The following is a 20745-nucleotide window of genomic DNA, read 5'->3' as shown; positions in this document are numbered from 1 at the left end:
CCCTGCATGGCGCTGTTATTGGTAAATAAGTACTTTTATAATATACAAACGAGCCTCTAGAAGCGGGGGGGGGGGGGAGCGCGTTGTTCCTGCACCTAGAGGCTCTCACCTCTTGACACGCCCTGCTAAAGTTGATTGACAGGGCCAGGCATTGTTGGTCTCCTCCAGTCCTGTAAATCCCACGCCTGCGCCGTCCTGTTTAGTATTTGGCACAGGCACAGTGAGTGAAGAACGCTCACTGCGCCTGCGCCCAATACGTCACAGTGCTCCCCCGAAGTGAAGACAGCCGGAAGCAGACGAGCGTCCTTAGCTCACTGCGCTTGCGCCCAATACTAAACGGAACGGCGCAGGATTTACAGGGCTGGAGGAGACCAACGATGCCTGGCCCTGTCAATCTACTTTAGCAAGGCGTGTCAAGAGGTGAGAGAACGGAGCCTCTAGGTGCAGGAGCAACGCTCCCCCTGGTCCTAGAGGCTCGTTTGCATATCATAAAAGCACTTATTTCTCAACAAGAGCGCCACGCAGGGATATGTCACTAATACAGTTACAGTATGTTTAGCTGACATTAGCACATCGCTAATATCAGCCAGCTTAATACCCTTTTTTTTATAATGACAGAAACCCTTTAAGCCACTCCAATCACCAGGAAACCCCAAAATGCTCTGTAAGGCTCACAAAACACATTGAGAGCAGGGCTTGCAGTAGCCTTTCCTCTTTTGACGGCCAGTTTGCATATTGTCCCAGTAAAATCAGGACAGTTGGAAAGCATGGTAAATGTCTGTGTACTGGGAGCCCAATTACTTTCCTTTATCATATAACACATATCCATACAGGATCATTTCTTATTTGTCTATTGTTGGTTAAAAGATCTTCTTTCAGCTGCAACTGCCATGACGTGGAATGTAGAGCTTTCATTGGACAACAGGACTGATGGCTTGTCAAACTCGATGATCTTCAAAAGAGAATAAATGAATAAATAATAATAAGATTAGTTTTTGCATATGAGCAGGGGCAGATTGGCCATAGACCTTACAGGGAATGCCCCAGGGGGCCACCAAAGCTCTCCTCTCTGCCGCTGGCCAGGTACATAGTGAGCTCTCAGCAGTAACGCTATGAGAATCAGGTACTCATGTACCCAGCCAGCAATTGCACATTTCCTCCTTAATTCAACTGCTAAGCCCCCTTGCCCCGTATCTTATTCAGAGACAAATGCAGAAGGAGGACAGAAAAGGCAGCTATTGTGCTGCACTGTGGTATATCAGTCTTCTGGGACTGTATATTGCGCTATGATATTACTGACCCCACCTACTTGTGTTGCCCCACCTTCTGTCACTTTGGACCCCCCTAAAACATGTGGTCACTTATTTTATTTTTCCAGGGCCACTTTAAGTTCCCAGTCCACCCCTGCATATGAGTTTTTCAGGAAATTATAATTATATTATGTATATTTATGTATGTTAAATAGGCATTCCAGTGACAGAAATAGGCTACTTTCACACTAGGGTTTTGGCTTTCCGTTTGTGAGATCCGTTCAGGGCTCTCACAAGCGGTCCAAAACGGATCAGTTTTGCCCTTATGCATTCTGAATGGAAAAGGATCCACTCAGAATGCATCAGTTTGCCTCCGATCAGTCTCCATTCCGCTCTGGAGGCGGACATCAAAAAGCTGCATGCAGTGTTTGGCTGTCCGCCTGACGAAGCAGAGCCAAACAGATCCGTTTTCTCTGACCCAATCTGGCACAATAGAAAACTGATCCATCCTCCATTGACTTTCAATGGTGTTCAAGACGGGGATCCGTCATGGCTATAGAAGACCTAATACAACCAGATCCGTTAATGATGGATGCGTGCAGTTGTATTATTGTAACGGAAGCGTTTTTGCAGATCCATGACGGATCCGCAAGAAACACTAGTGTGAAAGTAGCATTAGTCAAGCATAGTACTTCGTTTTTTCCGTCACTAAAGATCCATTCACACATCCGTGTGTGTTTTGCAGATCCGCAACACACGGAAACCGGCAATATGCGTTCCGCATTTTGCGGACCGCACATCGCCGGTACTAATAGAATATGCCTATTCTTGTCCGCTATTGTGGACAAGAATAGGACATGTTCTATTTTTTTCAGGATCGGAATTGCGGACCCGTAAGTTTGGGTTCATAGAAATGAATGGGTCCGCAATTCAGTTCCGCAAAATGCGGAACGGAATTGCGAATGTGTGAATGGAGCCTAACATAGACTTTGAATGTGTAGTATGCATGTTCGACCACTGATTCATTCAAACTTCTTGCCAGACCCCCCTTTAATTCAAACAAAAAAATATATAAATTTACCACAAACACTAAAATCCATGTTCATAATTTACATCTGATTGCTTGTGACTATTTTTTTTCTTGCCAGGTGATACATATTATATAGACACCTCTATATTGATAAAAAGAGGTTTTATGTTTCTAGTAAAAACATATTTCACTATATAATATAATCATTATATTGTGCGAATAAAGTACAAAATGTACAAATATACAATATTACACTTGTGAAATTCAAGAGACAATCAAATTATACAGATCTACAATGTGCATGCAATGCAGTACCGTAGCTATGCTTTGAGCTCATACAGTAAGATCAGTTTTCAATGGCTGTAAGGCCCCTTTCACACGGGCGAGTTTTCCACACGGGTGCAATGAGTGAGGTGGACGCATTGCACCCACACTAAACCCGGACCCATTCACTTCAATGGAGCTGTGCAGATGAGCAGTGATTTTCACGCATCACTTATGTGTTGCGGGAAAATCGCAGCATGTTCTATATCCTGCGTTTTTCATGTAACGAAGGCCCCATAGAAGTAAATGGGACTGTGTGAAAATCGCAAGCATCCGCAAGCAAGTGCAGATGCGGTGCGATTTTCACACATGGTTGCTAGGAGAGGATAGGGATGAGCAACTCCGGACCCATTAAAGTAAACTCACTGTATTATTTTCCCTTAAAATAATAGCATTCTTAACACAGAATGCTTACTAAAATGTCGATTGAGGGGTTAAAATAAATACTTAACTCACCTTATCCACTTTATCGCGCAGCCGGCATTGTCTAATTTCTTCTTCTTTCAGGACCTTTGATGGCGTAATCGCACTCACCACGTGGTGAGCATGGTGATGTCAGCGCAGGTCCTGCTGAATGAAGATAGAAGATTACGTCATCAAAGGTCCTTTTGCAGGTCCTGAAAGAAGACGATGCCGGCTGCGCGATAAAGTGGATAAGGTGAGTTCATTATTATTTTTTTAACCCCTCAATCGACATTTTAGTAAGCATTCTGTATTCAGAATGCTATTATTTTCCCTTATAACCATGTTATAAGGGAAATTAATAAAATCTACAGAAAACCTAACCCAAACCCAAAGAACAAGAAGAAGTCCAGTTTCGGTTCTGGGTATCACATTCAGTTTTTTAGCACTCGCATGCAAAACGCATTGCACCCGCGCGATAAAAACTGAACAAACCAAAGCAATCACAGTCAAACCTGACTGAAATTGCATGTGCACTCGAGCGGGTTTCCCGCAATGCACACGCGACGCATCTGGAGCAAATCCGGGACCGATTAAAGGGCCACACTACCATCTATCAGATAATGGGGGCATATCCTAGCGATATGCCCCCATTGTATGTCATGAGATAACCTCTTTAAATATATAAAATGTTAAATATATAAATAAAAATACAACAATATAATGGTAAAAATGCAGATGTCAGTCAGTAGTGATCCTAAAGGGGTTGTCTCACTTCAGTAAATTGCATTTATTATGTACATAAAGTTAATACAAGGCACATACTAATGTAATGTGATCGTCCATATTGCTTCCTTTGCTGGCTTGATTCATTTTTCCATTGCATAATACACTGCTCGTTTCCATGGTTATGACCACCCTGCAATCCATCAGTGATCGCCGTGCTTGCATACTATATGAAAAAGCGCTGGCCTCTCTGGTGTCCAGGACCGTGGGAGCTCACATAGGCCCTTGCTTTTTCCTATAGTGTACAAGCACGGCCACCACTGATGGATTGCAGGGTGGTCGTAACCACGGAAATAAGCAGTGTATAATGTGATGGAAAATGAATCAAGCCAGCAAAGAAGGAAATATGGGTAACAACAATACATTAGTAAGTGCCTTGTAATTACTTTCTCTACATGATAAATGCTATTTGCTGAAGTGAGACAGCCTCTTTAAAAGACAGACATAACTAATTTGACATAAGTATTGTTACTTACTTTGCCATGGTCCATCACCATTATTCTGTCACAATGGAACACAGTATTGAGGCGATGAGCTATGATGAGCACCGTGCATTCACGAAAGGCATCATTAATAGTGTCCTGGATCAGTGCATCAGTCTCATTGTCAATTGCTGCAGTCGCTTCATCTAGCAGTAATATCTAATTTAAAATAAAGTCTTAAAATATAGTCAAGCATGTAAAATGTAGAAACAGAAAAGATAGTTGAACACGCCTGTCCTAGTAAACACCTGGCTGCCCCCTGCTGTCCATGCACCAGAACTGAATTCTACTCCTTCCCGGAGCTAAAGTAGATTTCTGGTGTAATGTGTTGTAATGATTTCTGCCACTCATATTTTTAAAAGAGCAGGGAAACAGGGGTCCTATTTGCAGCTAGTCTCCTTCTGCTCAATTTTTGTAGTGGATTGAGCAAATATGAAAATTTCCAAATTTTGTTGCAAACCGACACTTGTGACATAATTTGTGATTTTTCTACTTTAGTATCATACCACTGCACAATTTAGAGCGTTACACAGTGTACAAGTTAATGAGCTCTAGTGTAATGCTGGGCAGAACAGGTCCTCCAGAGTTAAAGATGTTGTGTGACTTCAGCAAACAGCATTTATTGGGTAGACAGAGTTAATACAAGGCACTTACTAATGCATTGTGATTGTCCATATTGCCTCCTTTGCTGGCTGGATTAATTTTTCTATCACATTATACACTGCTTCCATCAGTCATGGCCGTGTTTGCACACTATAGAAAAAAGCACCAGCCTATGTGAGCCCCACAGTCCCGGCCACAAGACAGGATAGTGCGTTTTCCTATAGTGTGCAAGCACGACCACCACTGATGGATTGCTGGGTGCTCGTAACCATGGAAACGAGCAGTGTATAATGCGATGGAAAAATGAATCCAGCTAGCAAAGGAAGCAATATGGACAATCACAATTAGAGATGAGCGAACCTCTGTTTTAAGTTCGGCGTCTAAAGTTCGGGTTTGGATTAGCGGAGAATCCCGATCTGGAACCGGATATGGATTCCGACTTCCGTTGTGGTCCGTGGTAGCGGAATCAATAATGGCCGATTATTGATTCCGCTACCACGGACCACAACGGAAGTCGGAATCCATATCCGGTTCCAGATCGGGATTCTCCGCTAATCCAAACCCGAACTTTAGACGCCGAACTTAAAACAGAAGTTCGCTCATCTCTAATCACAATACATTAGTAAGTGACTTGTATTACCTTTCTCTACATGATAAATACCACTGAAGTGACACAACCCCTTTAAGCAGGCTATGAACATTAGTTGGCAATTTCAGTGAGATGAACTGACCATGGAACATGTACCAGGACCTTCTGATAAGGATCGGTAAGTTGGATTTCATCTGTCTATGTCTTTTGCTCTCAGGGAGATAAGCCTCTGCCAGAGGCTTGAATGGAACATCACTGCTGTGACGAAACGTTCAAGCCGTCGTGACCACTGAGGCCTGTGATTGGATTAAGCTGCTTCCTGGACCTGCGGAGACTGGAAGTGACCAGGAACAGAGCAGTGGGGCGACCGTGGACAGGCGAGTGGGGCATTTTTATGTTCAGCGGCACAGGTTAGGCCCTTAGGGGTTGTCAGCTCCATGGCCAGACAACTGGTGTAAAGTAGAACTAGCTTAGTTGCCCCTAGCAACCAATCAGATTCTATCTTTCATTTTTCAGAGCTCCTTTGGAAAATAAAAGGTGGAATCTGATTGGTTGCTAGGAGCAACTAAGCTAGTTTTTACCTCAGTTTGATAAATGACCCCCATAATTCTTATAATCAAGCAGATCTTCAAACACTCCCTAAAAACATGATGTCACAATAGCACTTTTCTATCATGAATCAATTCAAATGTTTTCAGGTATGGCATTAATTGCATAAATGATAAACAGCATGCCCATTTTTCCATCCCCCCCACATACCTGACTTTTTCTCAGTAAAGCCCGTGCCATGCACAAGAGTTGACGTTCTCCAACTGAGAAATTGCCCCCATTCTCTGTGACGAGAGTATGCAGCTTTCCATGCAGATTTTGTACCTAAAATGTTTAAAAAATACTATTTTTTGCTTGTCTTCTAAATGTAATTGTTGTCTTTATCATTAGACATATACAGTGCATATTATACATACTGGGTCAAATGATATATACTGGTCCTGAAAGGCTTAAACCCCACTTATGTTTATTGCTTGGGCTGTTTTTGATCATCCACCTGAATGTTACGGTAAGTATAATGCATTCTATATATACTGTGAAAGGGATCGCTCTCTCTCAGGGGGTCGCAATCACAGACTTCTTCGCAAACAACAGGATTTATAGTCCAAACTGGTGCTTTATTGTGGTACTTCAGCATCCGCACATAAGTATCAAAATAAACACCTGACCATCTGGGCTCTAACTAATACAGAGTTTGTTTCCCTGACTCTCCTCTAAGCACAGCTTATACACAGGGTCTCAAGGTCCAGGCCTTAGCAGATCCGTTCATCAAACACAAGTCCATAAGGGAAGAGATCTAGCTACACATAGCCTCGTGGCCCCTCAGCCCTCCTGGCTTAGACCACCCAGAGCCTCTGTAGACCTCTGTTTCCAAGTCCTCTCTTCACAGACTGACACACAGAGGGTTGGTTCTATCCCTCCTTGATTACAGCAGGCTTCACCTGCGATCACCTCCGGCACAAGACAACACCTGTACTGGAAGGGTGTGGACTGGCAGATCCCACTAAACCTATCCACTAGTCCCAGGGATGGCAAACTGCAGCTCTCCAGCTGTTGTAAAACTACAAATCCTATCATGCTCTGCTGCAGACTGATAGCTGTAGGCAGACTGGGCATACTGGGAGTTGTAGTTTTACAACAGCTGGAGAGCCACAGTTTGCCCATGCCTGCACTAGTCCAAATTAAATCCAGCCCAGAACAAAACGTAGACAAAACTGTCTCAACAAACTAAGCTTTGCTGAAACCCCGGCAGCTTTCTGAATTTTAATTATCTTACCCAGCTGGGGTATCTGGGTGGGACTTACATGCCTTCCAGCACATTTACTACAGTGGGCTCCCTCAGCTCTGTGCTACCAACATTAACAATCAGCATTTCTCAATCACCTTTACCAGCAGGGGGAGCTTCTTCCGTGACCACAACCTGCAAAGGAAAATACATCCTCCTGGCTGAGACCACCCAGAGCCTCTGTAGGCCTCAGACTGACACACAGAGGGTTGGTTTTATCCCTTCTTGATTACAGCAGGCCTCACCCGCTATAACCTCCGACACAAGACAACACCCGTATTTGAAGGGCATGGACTGGTAGATCCCACTACCAAACCTATCCACCAGTTCAACAAAAATCCAGCCCAGAACAAAATGTAGACAAAACTGTCTCAGAAAACTAACCTTTGCTAAAAAAAACTGGCAGCTTTCTGGATTTTATTTATCTCTCCCAGCTGAGGTACCTGGGTGAGACATACACGCCTTCCAGCAATGTACACATCACTACAACTGTTATATAATGATAGCACGATACATAAGCCATCTGGGCTCCAGAATTCTTTTATGTAGTTATATTAGCATATTATTGTGCCCATTGCTGACCATGTAGTACATTTTCACTAAGGCTACTTTCACACTAGCGTTCGATCGGATCCGTTCTGAACGGATCCGCTCATATTAATGCAGACGGTGGCTCCGTTCAGAACGGATCCGTCTGCAATATATTGGCAAAAAATGGCTAAGTGTGAAATTAGCCTGAGCGGATCCGTCCAGACTTTTACATTGAAAGTCAATGGGGGACGGATCCGCTTGAAGATTGAGCCATATTGTGGCATCTTCAAACGGATCCGTCCCCATTGACTTACATTGTAAGTCTGGACGGATCCGCACGCCTCCGCACGGCCAGGCGGACACCCGAACGCTGCAAGCAGCGTTCAGGTGTCCGCCTGCTGAGCGGAGCGGAGGCTGAACGCCGCCAGACTGATGCAGTCTGAGCGGATCCGCATCCATTCAGACTGCATCAGGGCTGGACGGAAGCGTTCGGGTCCGCTTGTGAACCCCTTCAAACGGAGCTCACGAGCGGACAGCCGAACGCTAGTGTGAAACTAGCCTAAATGACATTACATATTACATCTTCCTTAATTGTGATGGACATGGCTATAGCTCACGTAATAAGGAAGCATTTAATATACCGTAGAATATACCATAGACATGGCTGAGGAATTGTTATATGTGGTGTCAGTTGTAGGAACACACTTGTGCCAGTGAAACCGTCCTCATGGTGGCAGTTTGTGATTTATACGTACGTGTTGTTTCATGTAAGTCTTTTCTAATGCGTTCCACACCTCCTCATCTGTGTACTGATTCAATGGGTCCAAGTTCCACCTAAAATTTAGAATTTTATATTTTGGTATATGTTTCACACACTTTGTGGTGTTAGAAATAACTTATATTCATGTAACCACTATCAGTTCACTATGTTTTTTCTCATTTTTATATCCTCTCTGACCAGCTGTTAGCAACATCAACTCTCAGCAATGTGATCAGTGAATGTATTTTAGGCGGTAAAGTAGAAAATATAGAAAATATGACGGGAGGAGTATAACACTAGATCTTGGCTATACATATATATATGTACCGTACACTTTATGACATATATTGCCTGTACCTTACCTGACACTTCCAACAAAAAGAACTGGTTCTTGAGGAATGATGGAAAGTTTTTGTCTTAGATCCACAAGTCCAATGGAGTCAATATGGACATTATCAATGCTGATCGTACCTCCAGATGGTTCAACCAGTCTAAAAAGGGTCATTGCCAAGGATGATTTGCCTGTCCAGTAAAGTAATGATGTAGCACTGGTAAATACATTGACATTTAGAACAAGATATGTTAAAGTACCCTTATGCTTCTAGTGAGTGGTACAATATATTGAATGTAACTAGATACATTCAAGGGCTCATGCACATGAACGCATGTGCCCCGTGCTGCGGACCACTATTTGCACAGCTGCAATGCACGGTCACCAGCTGTGTGCCCACCGTTTGCAGATGCGGACCCATTCATTTGAATGGGTCTGCGATCCGCAAGATTCAGTCCGCACCGTGAAAAATAAAACATGTGATATTTTTTGCGGTGCAGAGACACGGACCGAAATCCCATGGAAGCGCTCTCTAGTGTTTCTGTCATCTTCTGCTCCGTGCCTCAGATTGTGGACCCATTCAAGACTCGGCCCGCACTCATTCGTGTACATGAGGCCTAAAGGCTTTATTCATATCTGCATGGGAGGCTCTGTTAGAGGCCTCCATTGCAGATTACATCAAAATTGCAAAAAAATATGGACACCCTGGCAGATCCTATTAAAGTTAAAGGGGTTATCCAAGATCTATAATGCCCCCCATATGCCCGGGCTCCTCACACAGATAGTACTTACCTCGCTCCTCGGCACCCGCATTGCCACTGCATTCGGCGTGGGGGGGGGGGCAGCCAATAGCAGGCTGCGACGCAGGGTACGCTCGTCCCTGTCGTGGGCTACTATTGGCTTCCCCCCGACGCCAGATGTTTTCTTCCGTGTGACAGGGAGATGCAGCGGCGGCCGTGCCAGTATGAGAAGTGATGCGGGTTCCGGGGAGCAAGGTAAGTACAACCTCTGTTAGGGGCCCGGGCATATGGGGGGCATTATAGATCTTGGATAACCCCTTTAATGGGGTCCATCGGGCACCATTGGTGTCCACCATCTAATGGATTCAGCATTGCCATCATTTTTATTTGTCTGTTCCAATGATAGAACAGAGGAATGGAAATGCAAAAACAGATGTGAACCTAGCCAAACCCTGAGGGACAGACCAGTAACACTGAATATCTAGATATAGAATGTCCACTGAATAATAGATATGAAGCAATAATGACATCTCTGTATAAAGAATGCCAAAAAAATCATCCTATACAGAAGATATGAGCGCAGTAGGGATCACAGATATGTACGTAATAACGCTAACTACTCAGTTTTCTTCCATCTCTCTATTTGTCAGAGATCTGCTTTGTGATGATAGCTAATAGCAGAATGAACAGAAGTGTGCATGGTCACAGATATTTCTGAGGAAAATGTACACAGACCTGACCCAGTTCTTCCAACTATGCCAATCTTTTCTCGTGGATCAATACTAAATGAAATGTTCTTCAGAACCAAAGGCAGGCTGTCACGGTAACGCATTTCAACATTTTCAAATGTAATGCCTCCATTTTGGGGCCATTCTTTTGGTGGAGACTTTTCTGGAATATGATGAGGCGCTTCCGATTCCAGATTCTGTGGAAAAATTATAACAGTTAAAGGGGTTATCCCATGTTTATTGTAAAAAATGATAATCTGACACCAGACATCCCAACCTGCAAAAACTCATTTCAGGGAGGTGCACTTCTCATTTCAGGGAGGTTTTTTTTTTTGTTTTTTTCACGAACTTTTTATTACATTTTCCAAACATATGAAGTATCTGCACACTTTTCTCTATGGTGTGGAGGACCGGGATCATTACCCTGCCCCAAATTATCATATTTATATATATGATTAAAGCATCCAGGGGGTGTGAATTTAACACTGGGGTAAATAATATAATTAAAATGGAGGGTTAAATGTGTAAATGTATTAAAAAAAAATAATACATCTCTTTCAATAGTTATATAGCTACTGAATGAGACAGAAGGGATGCCTTTAACATATATATCTCCTTGAGAAGCCAATTTGACCCTAAAGGGTTAATTCAACCTGTAATCTAAACTCTGTCCTGTCACTTCTCTTATCTCTCTGCTCTGCTATCTGACTGAGATAAACCTTTCCGGGAGATATTGTTTCACATGAGGGTGTCAGGGAGCCGCTATCTAATAGCGGGAGACTCCCTGAACCTCCGGGAGAGTTGAGATCCCTGTGACACCATATAGTACACGACAGTACCTTTCTAACAAAGCTAGAACCAGCCCTGTACCTCACATGGATCCAGAGATCTCCCCATTCATTGCTCTGCTAGATTTATATCAAGCTGATAGCTCAAGGGGAGTGTCTGTTCTTCTGCAGCTAAAGAGGTGTGTCCATGTTCTCTCTATCACAGCTCAGGAGGTGTGTCCATGTTCTCTCTATCACAGCTGAGGAGGTGTGTCCATGCCCTCCCTATCACAGTTCAGGAGGTGTGTCCATGCCCTCCCTATCACAGCTCAGGAGGTGTGTCCATGCCCTCCCTATCACAGTTCAGGAGGTGTTTCCATGCTCTCCCTTTCACAGCTCAGGAGGTGTGTCTTAGCTTTCCCTATCACCACTCAGGAGGTGTGTCCATGCCCTCCCTATCACAGCTCAGGAGGTGTGTCCATGCTCTCCTTATCACAGCTCAGGAGGTGTGTCCATGCTCTCCCTATCACAGCTCAGGAGGTGTGTCTTAGCTTTCCCTATCACCACTCAGGAGGTGTGTCCATGCCCTCCCTATCACAGCTCAGGAGGTGTGTCCATGCTCTCCTTATCACAGCTCAGGAGGTGTGTCCATGCTCTCCCTATCACAGCTCAGGAGGTGTGTCTTAGCTTTCCCTATCACCACTCAGGAGGTGTGTCCATGCTCTCCCTATCACAGCTCAGGAGGTGTGTCCATGCTCTCCCTATCACATCTCAGGAGGCAGTTGAAGGATGAAACTGAGCATGTGCGGCCATATCAGTGGGCAGTACAAAGAAAAAAGAAAGAAAAAAACAGCAGGTGGCGCTATACAGATAAATTTTATTGAAATACTCAGTAGCTATGCAAAATTTTTAATTACATGAAATTACAAAAGTATTCAGATCTAGGTACTGGTTTGAAAACTGTAAAATATTTTTCATGGGACAACCCCTTTAAGAGATAGAGCTGATTCCACTACATAACATAATAGTAGTATACACAAATAGAATACTCTGCAATTAGCCTGAAAAAATTATGAATAAACCATATTAAGAGAATGTTCATTCGCTTACAGTGCTTATATTACAAATGAGTGTAATCTGTATATGTATGTAATATGTGTGAAGGCAGTTTGCCTGGATTTGTGGGAGGGGCTGAGGTCCGCCTCCAGCCTATTTAGGGCACCCCCTTTACCTGGCTCCTGCACCGTCCAAGGTCTGAGCTTTGAGAGAGAGAGTCGCTTCGGGAGTCGCGGGAGTTTTGCTTGCGAGTTGCTGAGTTTCTGGAAGTTCGTCGCCGTCGGTGTTCTGGATTTGGAGCATTCCTGTTTCCGTTCTTCCTGCTCCGCTCGGTTTCACTGTGGGTCGTCCACACGGGACAGCTCGGGGCCTCTCCGCTTGTTCCTCTGTGCCACTCATTTTCGTTTCGCCATTGTTGGACTCAGGTCAGGTTTTCTCACTCTCGAATCATGCCGATTTTCATGTCAGTCATGCCTGTCAATGAGTCATCCACACGGTACAGCACGGGGCCTCACGGTTGTCCCCTGTACTAGCTCAATTCATTTCACCTTTCGTTCACTCATGTCACGCTATTTTTTCGTTCACAAGTCACTGGCTATTTTCTTGTCTGTCATGCTCCGGATCATGCAAGAACACGACTGCGCTGCATCCCTACTCCAAGTCACCAGACAGCACGGGTTATCGTTCCCGGGGCTGCGACCATTTCAGTTTCCCTCCATCACCACGGCAACCTCCCACACATGTGCCCCCCCCCAAACCCCCGGTTCAGGTCAGCGGCATGCCCGCACTCTCACCCGCCACATGGTTGGCTCGTTCCAGCAACACCACACATTCTCCCCCTCCACATTCAGCGCTGCTGCTGCGGACTTCCTCGTTCTCCCCACCGCTGCACCGGCCCGTCCCGCTGCTTCTCCTGCCGCGCTGCCGATGGCGGCCGCCCGCGTCCCGGTCCCTGGTCTGCGCACGCGCGGCCGGGGTACTGCGCATGCGCGGCGGCGTCGGCGCGTGCGCGGTATCCTGACGGCCGTCCGCTGGTGCGGCTGGTGTGTGGGGAGGGGGCCGCCACAGGTCTGCTCGGCCCCGGTCCAACCACAATACTCTGCCCCAGGCTGCAGCCACTGCCCCCCTCCCACAGGCGGCGCAACCCAGGAGGGGCTCAGACTGTTCCCCATCACACCTACACCCCCCACCACACCAGGCCACAGTCCCCTTCATTATAAAACCCGCCACATCACCCGCGTACCCCGAAAAAGGAAAAATAAAAATTATGTAATTAAAGCTCCATAGTGTCATAGGGAGGAAATCCGCCATGTAGTTCCAAAAAAAAAAAATTCCCTCAGTGTCATAGAAGAGAAACCCGCCATATAGTCCTGGCACAAAAAAAAAACAAAAAAAACCCGCCATATGAAAAAAAAAAAAAACGCCATATGAAAAAAAAAATACGGTCTGCTGATTACACGTTCCGCAACAAATCCCCCACGTCACGGGCCTCATTTTCGCACGCCATCCGCACAGCCGTGGCACCACTGCTGCTGACGTCATGATCCTCTCAGGTCATGCCGACGTTCATACCACAGTCCACTCTCGATCTCCTCAGCACTGTCCTCAGCAAGGACCAGGCCATTTTTAGCAAATCTGACAAATAAATAAATAAATCCCGCCATATGGAAAAAAAAAAAAAAACGCCATATGGAAAAAAAAAAAAACCTAGGGAAAATAAAAAACCGCCATATGTAAAAAAAAAAAAAACGCCATATAAGGAAAAAAAAAAAAATAATAATAATAAACCCGCCATATGTAAAAAAAAAAATTTTATTAAAATCAAAAATACCCCCGGTTTCATTGCTACATTAATATCTCTGTGAAACCCCCCATGGAAAAAAGGAAAAAAAAAAAAAAAAAAAAATAATGCGGCCGCGGCTAAGTACGGGGGACCGCTGGCATCCAGGGTTGTCCGTCTCTACCAGCTGCCGGCAGAGCCCGGAGCAGGCGGTCAGCTTCCTACCCCACACTCAATTAGGCAGCACGATCGCCCAACACAAACCCGCCACATCACCCGCGTGCCCCATGGTCCAAAGTAAACAAATAAACAGATAAAAGAAAGGGAATCCCGCAATATAGTCCATGGCCAAAAAAAAAAAAAAAAAAAAAAAAAAAAAAATACATATATAGTTTTATTCTGCCATTAGTCGCCCACGCATGGCTTCTCCGTTTAGTTTCACTCACAGCACTCCGCCATTTGGTCTCCCACGCGTGTCTTCTCCGGTTTAGCACGCACCCACGACTCCACCATTAGTCTCTCACGCATGGTTTCTCCGGTTCAGTTGTATACATACGACTCCGCATTTGAGTCTCTCACGCATGGCTTTCTCCATTTCAGTGTTTCACATACAACTCCACCATTAGGGCCGCTTCACACGAGCGGATGCCGTGCGTGGCATCCGCTCCGTGAAAGAGTGCCAAGACCCGCTGCAGACTGCAGAGGCACGGAGCGGTAACATGACTGTTAAATGCTCCGTGCCTCTCTGTGATCTCTTTACTACGAAATCACAGTTGTCACTGTGATTTCGTAGTAAAGAGATCACAGAGAGGCACGGAGCATTAACAGTCATGTTACCGCTCCGTGCCTCTGCAGTCTGCAGCGGGTCTTGGCACTCTTTCACGGAGCGGATGCCACGCACGGCATCCGCTCGTGTGAAGCGGCCCTTAGAGTCTCTCACACATGGCTTCTCCGTTTCAGTGTTTCACATATAACTCCGCCATTAGAGTCTCTCGCGCATTACTTCGCCGGTTAGTTTCACACACATTTCTCCGCCATTACAGACTCTCACGCATTACTTCGCCGTTTCAGTTTCACACACATTTCTCCGCCATTACAGACTCTCACGCATTACTTCGCCGTTTTAGTTTCACACACATTTCTCCGCCATTACAGACTCTCACGCATTACTTCGCCGTTTTAGTTTTACACACATTTCTCCGCCATTATAGACTCTCATGCATTACTTCGTCGTTCTAGGTCACACTTATAACTCCGCCATTAGAGTCTCTCACGCGTTACTTCGCCGGTTACTTTCACACACATAACTCCGCCATTAGAGACTCTCTCGCATCACTTCACCGTTTTGGTTTCACACAATAACTCCGCCATTAGAGTCTCTCCCATATGACTCCGCCATTAGAGTTTCTCACGTATGACTTCTACGTTTTAGTGTCACACACATGACTCCGCATTAGTCTCACGCATGGCTTCTCCGTTTCAGTGTTACATACATAACTCCGCCATTAGAGTCTCTCACACATCACTTCACCGTTTTGGTTTCACACAATAACTCCGCCATTAGAGTCTCTCACATATGACTCCGCCATTAGAGTTTTTCACGTATGGCTTCTCCGTTTTAGTGTCACACACATGACTCCGCATTAGTCTCACGCATGGCTTCTCCGTTTCAGTGTTACATACATAACTCCGCCATTAGAGTCTCTCACGCATCACTTTGCCGTGTTAGTTTACACATATGACTCCGCCATTAGTCTCACGCATGGCTTCTCCGTTTGGTGTCACACATATGGCTTCACCAGTAGAATCTCTCACGCACGGCCCTGCCATTAGAGTCTCTCACGCATGGCTTCTCCATATTATTTTACACAGATGGCTCCGCCATTAGAGTCTCTCACGCATGGCTTCTCCGTATTAATGTTTATACATATGGCTCCGCCATTAGAGTCTCTCACGCATGGCTTCTCCGTATTAATGTTTATACATATGGCTCCGCCATTAGAGTCTCACGCATGGCTTCTCCGCATATATCTCTTACACATGTCCCCGCCATTAGAGTCTCTCACGCATGGCTTCTCCGTATTAATTTCACACACACGACCCCGCCATTAGAGTCTCTCACGCATGGCTCCGCCATTAGAGTCTCTCACGCATGGCTTCTCCGTATTATATCTACACACACGACCCCGCCATTAGAGTCTCTCACGCATGGCTCCGCCATTAGAGTCTCTCACGCATGGCTTCTCCGTATTAATTTCACACACACGACCCCGCCATTAGAGTCTCTCACGCATGGCTCCGCCATTAGAGTCTCTCACGCATGGCTTCTCCGTATTAATTTCACACACACGACCCCGCCATTAGAGTCTCTCACGCATGGCTCTGCCATTAGAGTCTCTCACGCATGGCTTCTCCGTATTATTTTACACACACGACCCCGCCATTAGAGTCTCTCACGCATGGCTCCGCCATTAGAGTCTCTCACGCATGGCTTCTCCGTATTATTTTACACACATGGCTCCGCCATTAGAGTCTCTCACGCATGGCTTCTCCGTGTCAATTTTCACACATATGGCTCCGCCATTAGAGTCTCGCACGCATGGCTCCGCCATTAGAGTCTCTCACGTATCGCTTCCCCATTTTAATTCCACACACATAACTCTGCCAGTCGAGGCCGGCTGCGTGGTCCCACAACCAGCAGGTTCCATGTCTTTTCTGCCTTCAGACCCGCTCGCATGGCTCGGTCATCTGTGGCTTGCAATACAATTATCTTGTGGTGACTCGCACGCGTGGCTTGCGCCATTAGAGTCTCTCTCACGTTATCATTTTCTCTGACTTTTAATTTCTAGGTTGTCAGATTCCTCCTGGAGCATAACATCACGCCCACTTTTGTCATGTCTTCTCTTCTGGGGTTTGCTTCTTTTTGCCACCTTAAACTCAAATGTCATACAACGCCATCATACTCTATCTCACTGGCATTTTACACCACATGCTAATCTTACACCCTAATAACATCAGTTGCGTGGCCTCTCACCAAATCAAAACCATACTCAGAGGTATTCAGAAAACGGAACCCGCGCGTCCAGCCCAGAGGCTACCCGTTAACAATCATATTTTCAAGGCATTATCCGAATTACTAGACGCCAAGCCTTCTGAAGCAGATACCAACTCCATCCTCAAAACAGAAATTTACTTGGCCTTCTACGGTTCCTGAGGCCCGGGGAATTCACTACAACCTACACGACCCAAGCCACACCTTGTCTTCTTGTCTCCCACTTGGCAGAACACATGGATCATTACGTCCTGACCTTACCTCACTCCAAGAGTAGTCAGCACTTACCCGTCAACATTTCATATCACCCCACGCACAACAGAGGGTGTCCAGTCAGGGTTCTGGATGCTTACAGACAACGTCACAAGTTTCTACCCTCTCAACCGCTACTTCACTACATGGTTCGGTACTCACCACCACCACCTTCATGACCCATGTCAGGTCACCCCTCACACAACTGGGCCTCAACGCAGCCAACTACTCAGGGCACTCCTTTCGCTTTGGAGCCGCGTCCACGGCCTCCAGTGCCAATGCCCCGACTCATGTCATCAGGAATTGGGGCGCTGGAAGTCATCCGCTTACTCGCGATACATTCCCAATCCAACACAAGAGTTAAGAGATACTTTCCAAAACATGTCAGGTTGAGCTATTCATGTATATTTGACTACAATAACTGGTTATTTCATTTTTGCCCTCTTCTTTCTCAGGCCTACCTCATCCTCGGTTTCGGCACACCACAACCGACTACGCTTATTCCCTGATTTCCTAGGGTTCTTCACTGTACTACCGTAAGCGCCTCACACAAGTGTGAAGGCAGTTTGCCTGGATTTGTGGGAGGGGCTGAGGTCCGCCTCCAGCCTATTTAGGGCACCCCCTTTACCTGGCTCCTGCACCGTCCGAGGTCTGAGCTTTGACCCTCCCACCACTCCACTCATTTACAACTCATTTCTTCCATATCTCTATCCTTGGGTGGGCCCTCTTCTTTCTCAGGCCTACCTCATCCTCGGTTTCGGCACACCACAACCGACTACGCTTATTCCCTGATTTCCTAGGGTTCTTCACTGTACTACCGTAAGCGCCTCACACAAGTAATATTAAGATAGTGTTGTTGTAGTAGTAGAAATCCAATCACGATGGTACCGGCACCGATAGGGGTCTGCCCTAAAATATGTATCCTGGGAGTACTGGAGGAGGAACAGGGGACACATTATCAGAGGGTATTTCTGGGGGAAGCACTCTTTATGGCCAGAAAGGCAATAGCTCTGAGGTGGATGGCGGAAAGGTCCCCCACGGTGGGCCAATGGAAGACCTTGATGAATCATGCAATGACGATGGAAAAAGTGGTGTATATCCATAGAAAGTGTCCTCAGAAATTCCAGAAAGTATGGGGGGAGTGGTGCTCATATACTCATTCCCTGCAATCTATGCATTTACACTCCGTGTCGGAGGATCCCACTGCGCTGGGTGTCTGAACACTAAACTGCAGATCTTGGGTGTCTTTTGAGGTCAAATGTGAAATACTGTGGATACCTGCCCAATGCACTGTGTATTTTGACGATATGCTGCAAAGCGAGTGGCTCCCCTGCGTGGGTTGCCGCTGCTTCAGACTGTGATGTACCATGTCTGTTGTTAAACTTCAATAAAACGAGTTTAAAAAAAAAAGATAGTGTTGTTGTGCAAAGCCATTAAAGAGGTTTTCCAGTCTTATGTTACTTAAAGTAGAACTCCCAGAAAACAAATAATTAAACTGTTAAAAAAGTGCATGATGTAATCTGTAGTGAAGGGAATCTTCTCATCAGTGACTATATTTGTGAGCTATCTCCTCCCTTCTGATCCTCAGATTTGTCATCTGACCAACTCTCTGATCTCCAACTAACACAGAACAGGAAGTCAGTTACTTCTCTAGTCATTCCTATGAGACTGACATTGAGGCTTCCATAGGAATAAATAGAGAAACTAACTTCCTGGCCACTCATAAGATGCTGTGTTATTTGGAAAGTAAGAGTGTTGGTCACATGACACAGCTGAGAAGCAGAAGGGAGGGGATAACTCACAACTACAGACACTGGTAAGAAGATTACATTTACAACAGTTTACATCATGTGCCTTTCTAACAGGTCAGAGAATACATTTTATTGCAGGAGTTCTTTAACTCCTTAAGGACACAGCCTTATTTCACCTTAAGGACCAGGCCATTTTTTGCAAATCTGACCAGTGTCACTTTAAGTGGTGATAACTTTAAAACGCTTTGACTTATCCAGGCCATTCTGAGATTGTTTTTTCGCCACATATTGTACTTCATGACACTGGTAAAATGAAGTTAAAAAAAATTCATTTTTATTTATAAAAAAATACCAAATTTACCCAAAATGAAGTAAAAAATTGCAAATTTCCAAGTTTCAATTTTTCTACTTCTATAATACATAGTAATACCTACAAAAATAGTTATTACTTTACATTCCCCATATGTCTACTTCATGTTTGGATCAATTTGGGAATGATATTTTATTTTTGGGGGATGTTACAAGGCGTTTTCAAAAACCCACTTTTTAGGGACCAGTTCAGGTCTGAAGTCACTTTGTGAGGCTTACATAATCGAAACCACCCAAAAATGACCCCATTCTAGAAACTACACCCCACAAGGTATTCAAAACAGATTTTTACAAACTTTAGGTGTTCCACAAGAGTTAATGGCAAATGGTGATAACATTTCAGAATTTAGATTTTTTGGCTAATTTTCCATTTTAATCCATTTTTTCCAGTAACAAAGCAAGGGTTAACAGCCAAACAAAATGCTATATTTATTGCACTGATTCTGTAGTTTGCAGAAACACCCCATATGTGGCTGTAAACTACTGTACGGGCACACAGTAGGGCGTAGAGGGAAAGGTGCGCCGTATGGTTTTTGGAAGGCAGATTTTGCTGGACTGGTTTATTTACACCATGTTCCATTTGAAGCCCCCCTGATGCACCCCTAGAGTAGAAACTCCATAAAAGTGACCCCATCTAAGAAACTACACCCCTCAAGGTATTCAAAACTGATTTTACAAACATTGTCAACCCTTTAGGTGTTGCACAAGAGTTATTGGCAAATGGAGATTTAATTTGAGAATTTAAATTTTTGGGCAAATTTTCCATTTAATCTATTTTTTCCAGTAAGAAATCAAGGGTTAACTGCCAAACAAAATGCTATATTTATTGCCCCGATTCTGTAGTTTGCAGAAACACCCCAAATGTGGCTGTAAACTACTGTACGGGCACACGGTAGGACGTAGAGGGAAAGCTGCGCCGTATGGTTTTTGGATGGCAGATTTTGCTGGACCGGTTTTTTGACACCATGTCACATTTGAAGCCCCCCTGATGCACCCCTAGAGTAGAAACTCCAAAAAAGTTACCCCATTTTAGAAACTACAGAATAGGGTGGTAGTATTGTTGGTTTTGTTTAGGTTGGTTAGTTTAGGGTACATATGATTTTTGGTTGCTCTATATTACACATTTTTGTGAGGCAAGGTAACAAGAAATAGCTGTTTTGGCACCGTTTTTATTTTTTGTTATTTACAACATTCATCTGACAGGTTAGATCATCTGGTATTTTTATAGAGCAGGTTGTCACGGACTCGGTTAAACCTAATATGTATACTATTTTTTTATTTATGTAAGTTTTACACAATGATTTCATTTTTTAAACAAAAAAAATCAT

The 20745-nt window shown here is 44.8% G+C and overlaps 1 protein-coding gene across 3 annotated transcripts in view; it reads right to left on the bottom strand.

Annotated features, from left to right (window-relative positions):
• Window positions 1–510: 510 nt before the first annotated feature.
• The window catches only part of LOC122931157 (multidrug resistance-associated protein 5-like), a 118481-nt gene continuing 98246 nt past the window's right edge, over window positions 511–20745 (bottom strand). For all 3 annotated transcript variants that reach the window (XM_044285146.1, XM_044285148.1, XM_044285149.1), the window contains 6 exons: window positions 10398–10587; window positions 8954–9113; window positions 8587–8665; window positions 6226–6339; window positions 4269–4433; window positions 511–952 (listed from right to left, as the gene is read on the bottom strand). In XM_044285146.1, the coding sequence (XP_044141081.1) occupies window positions 851–952; window positions 4269–4433; window positions 6226–6339; window positions 8587–8665; window positions 8954–9113; window positions 10398–10587 (810 nt within the window). In that variant the 3' untranslated portion in view covers window positions 511–850. The remainder of the gene's footprint in view (window positions 953–4268; window positions 4434–6225; window positions 6340–8586; window positions 8666–8953; window positions 9114–10397; window positions 10588–20745) is intronic.

This window comes from Bufo gargarizans, chromosome 3 (genome assembly GCF_014858855.1).
Source record: "Bufo gargarizans isolate SCDJY-AF-19 chromosome 3, ASM1485885v1, whole genome shotgun sequence".
Classification (NCBI taxonomy): Eukaryota; Metazoa; Chordata; class Amphibia; order Anura; family Bufonidae; genus Bufo; species Bufo gargarizans.
The sequence above is the reverse complement of the archived record's forward strand: the minus strand, read 5'-3'. Positions and strand labels throughout refer to the sequence as shown.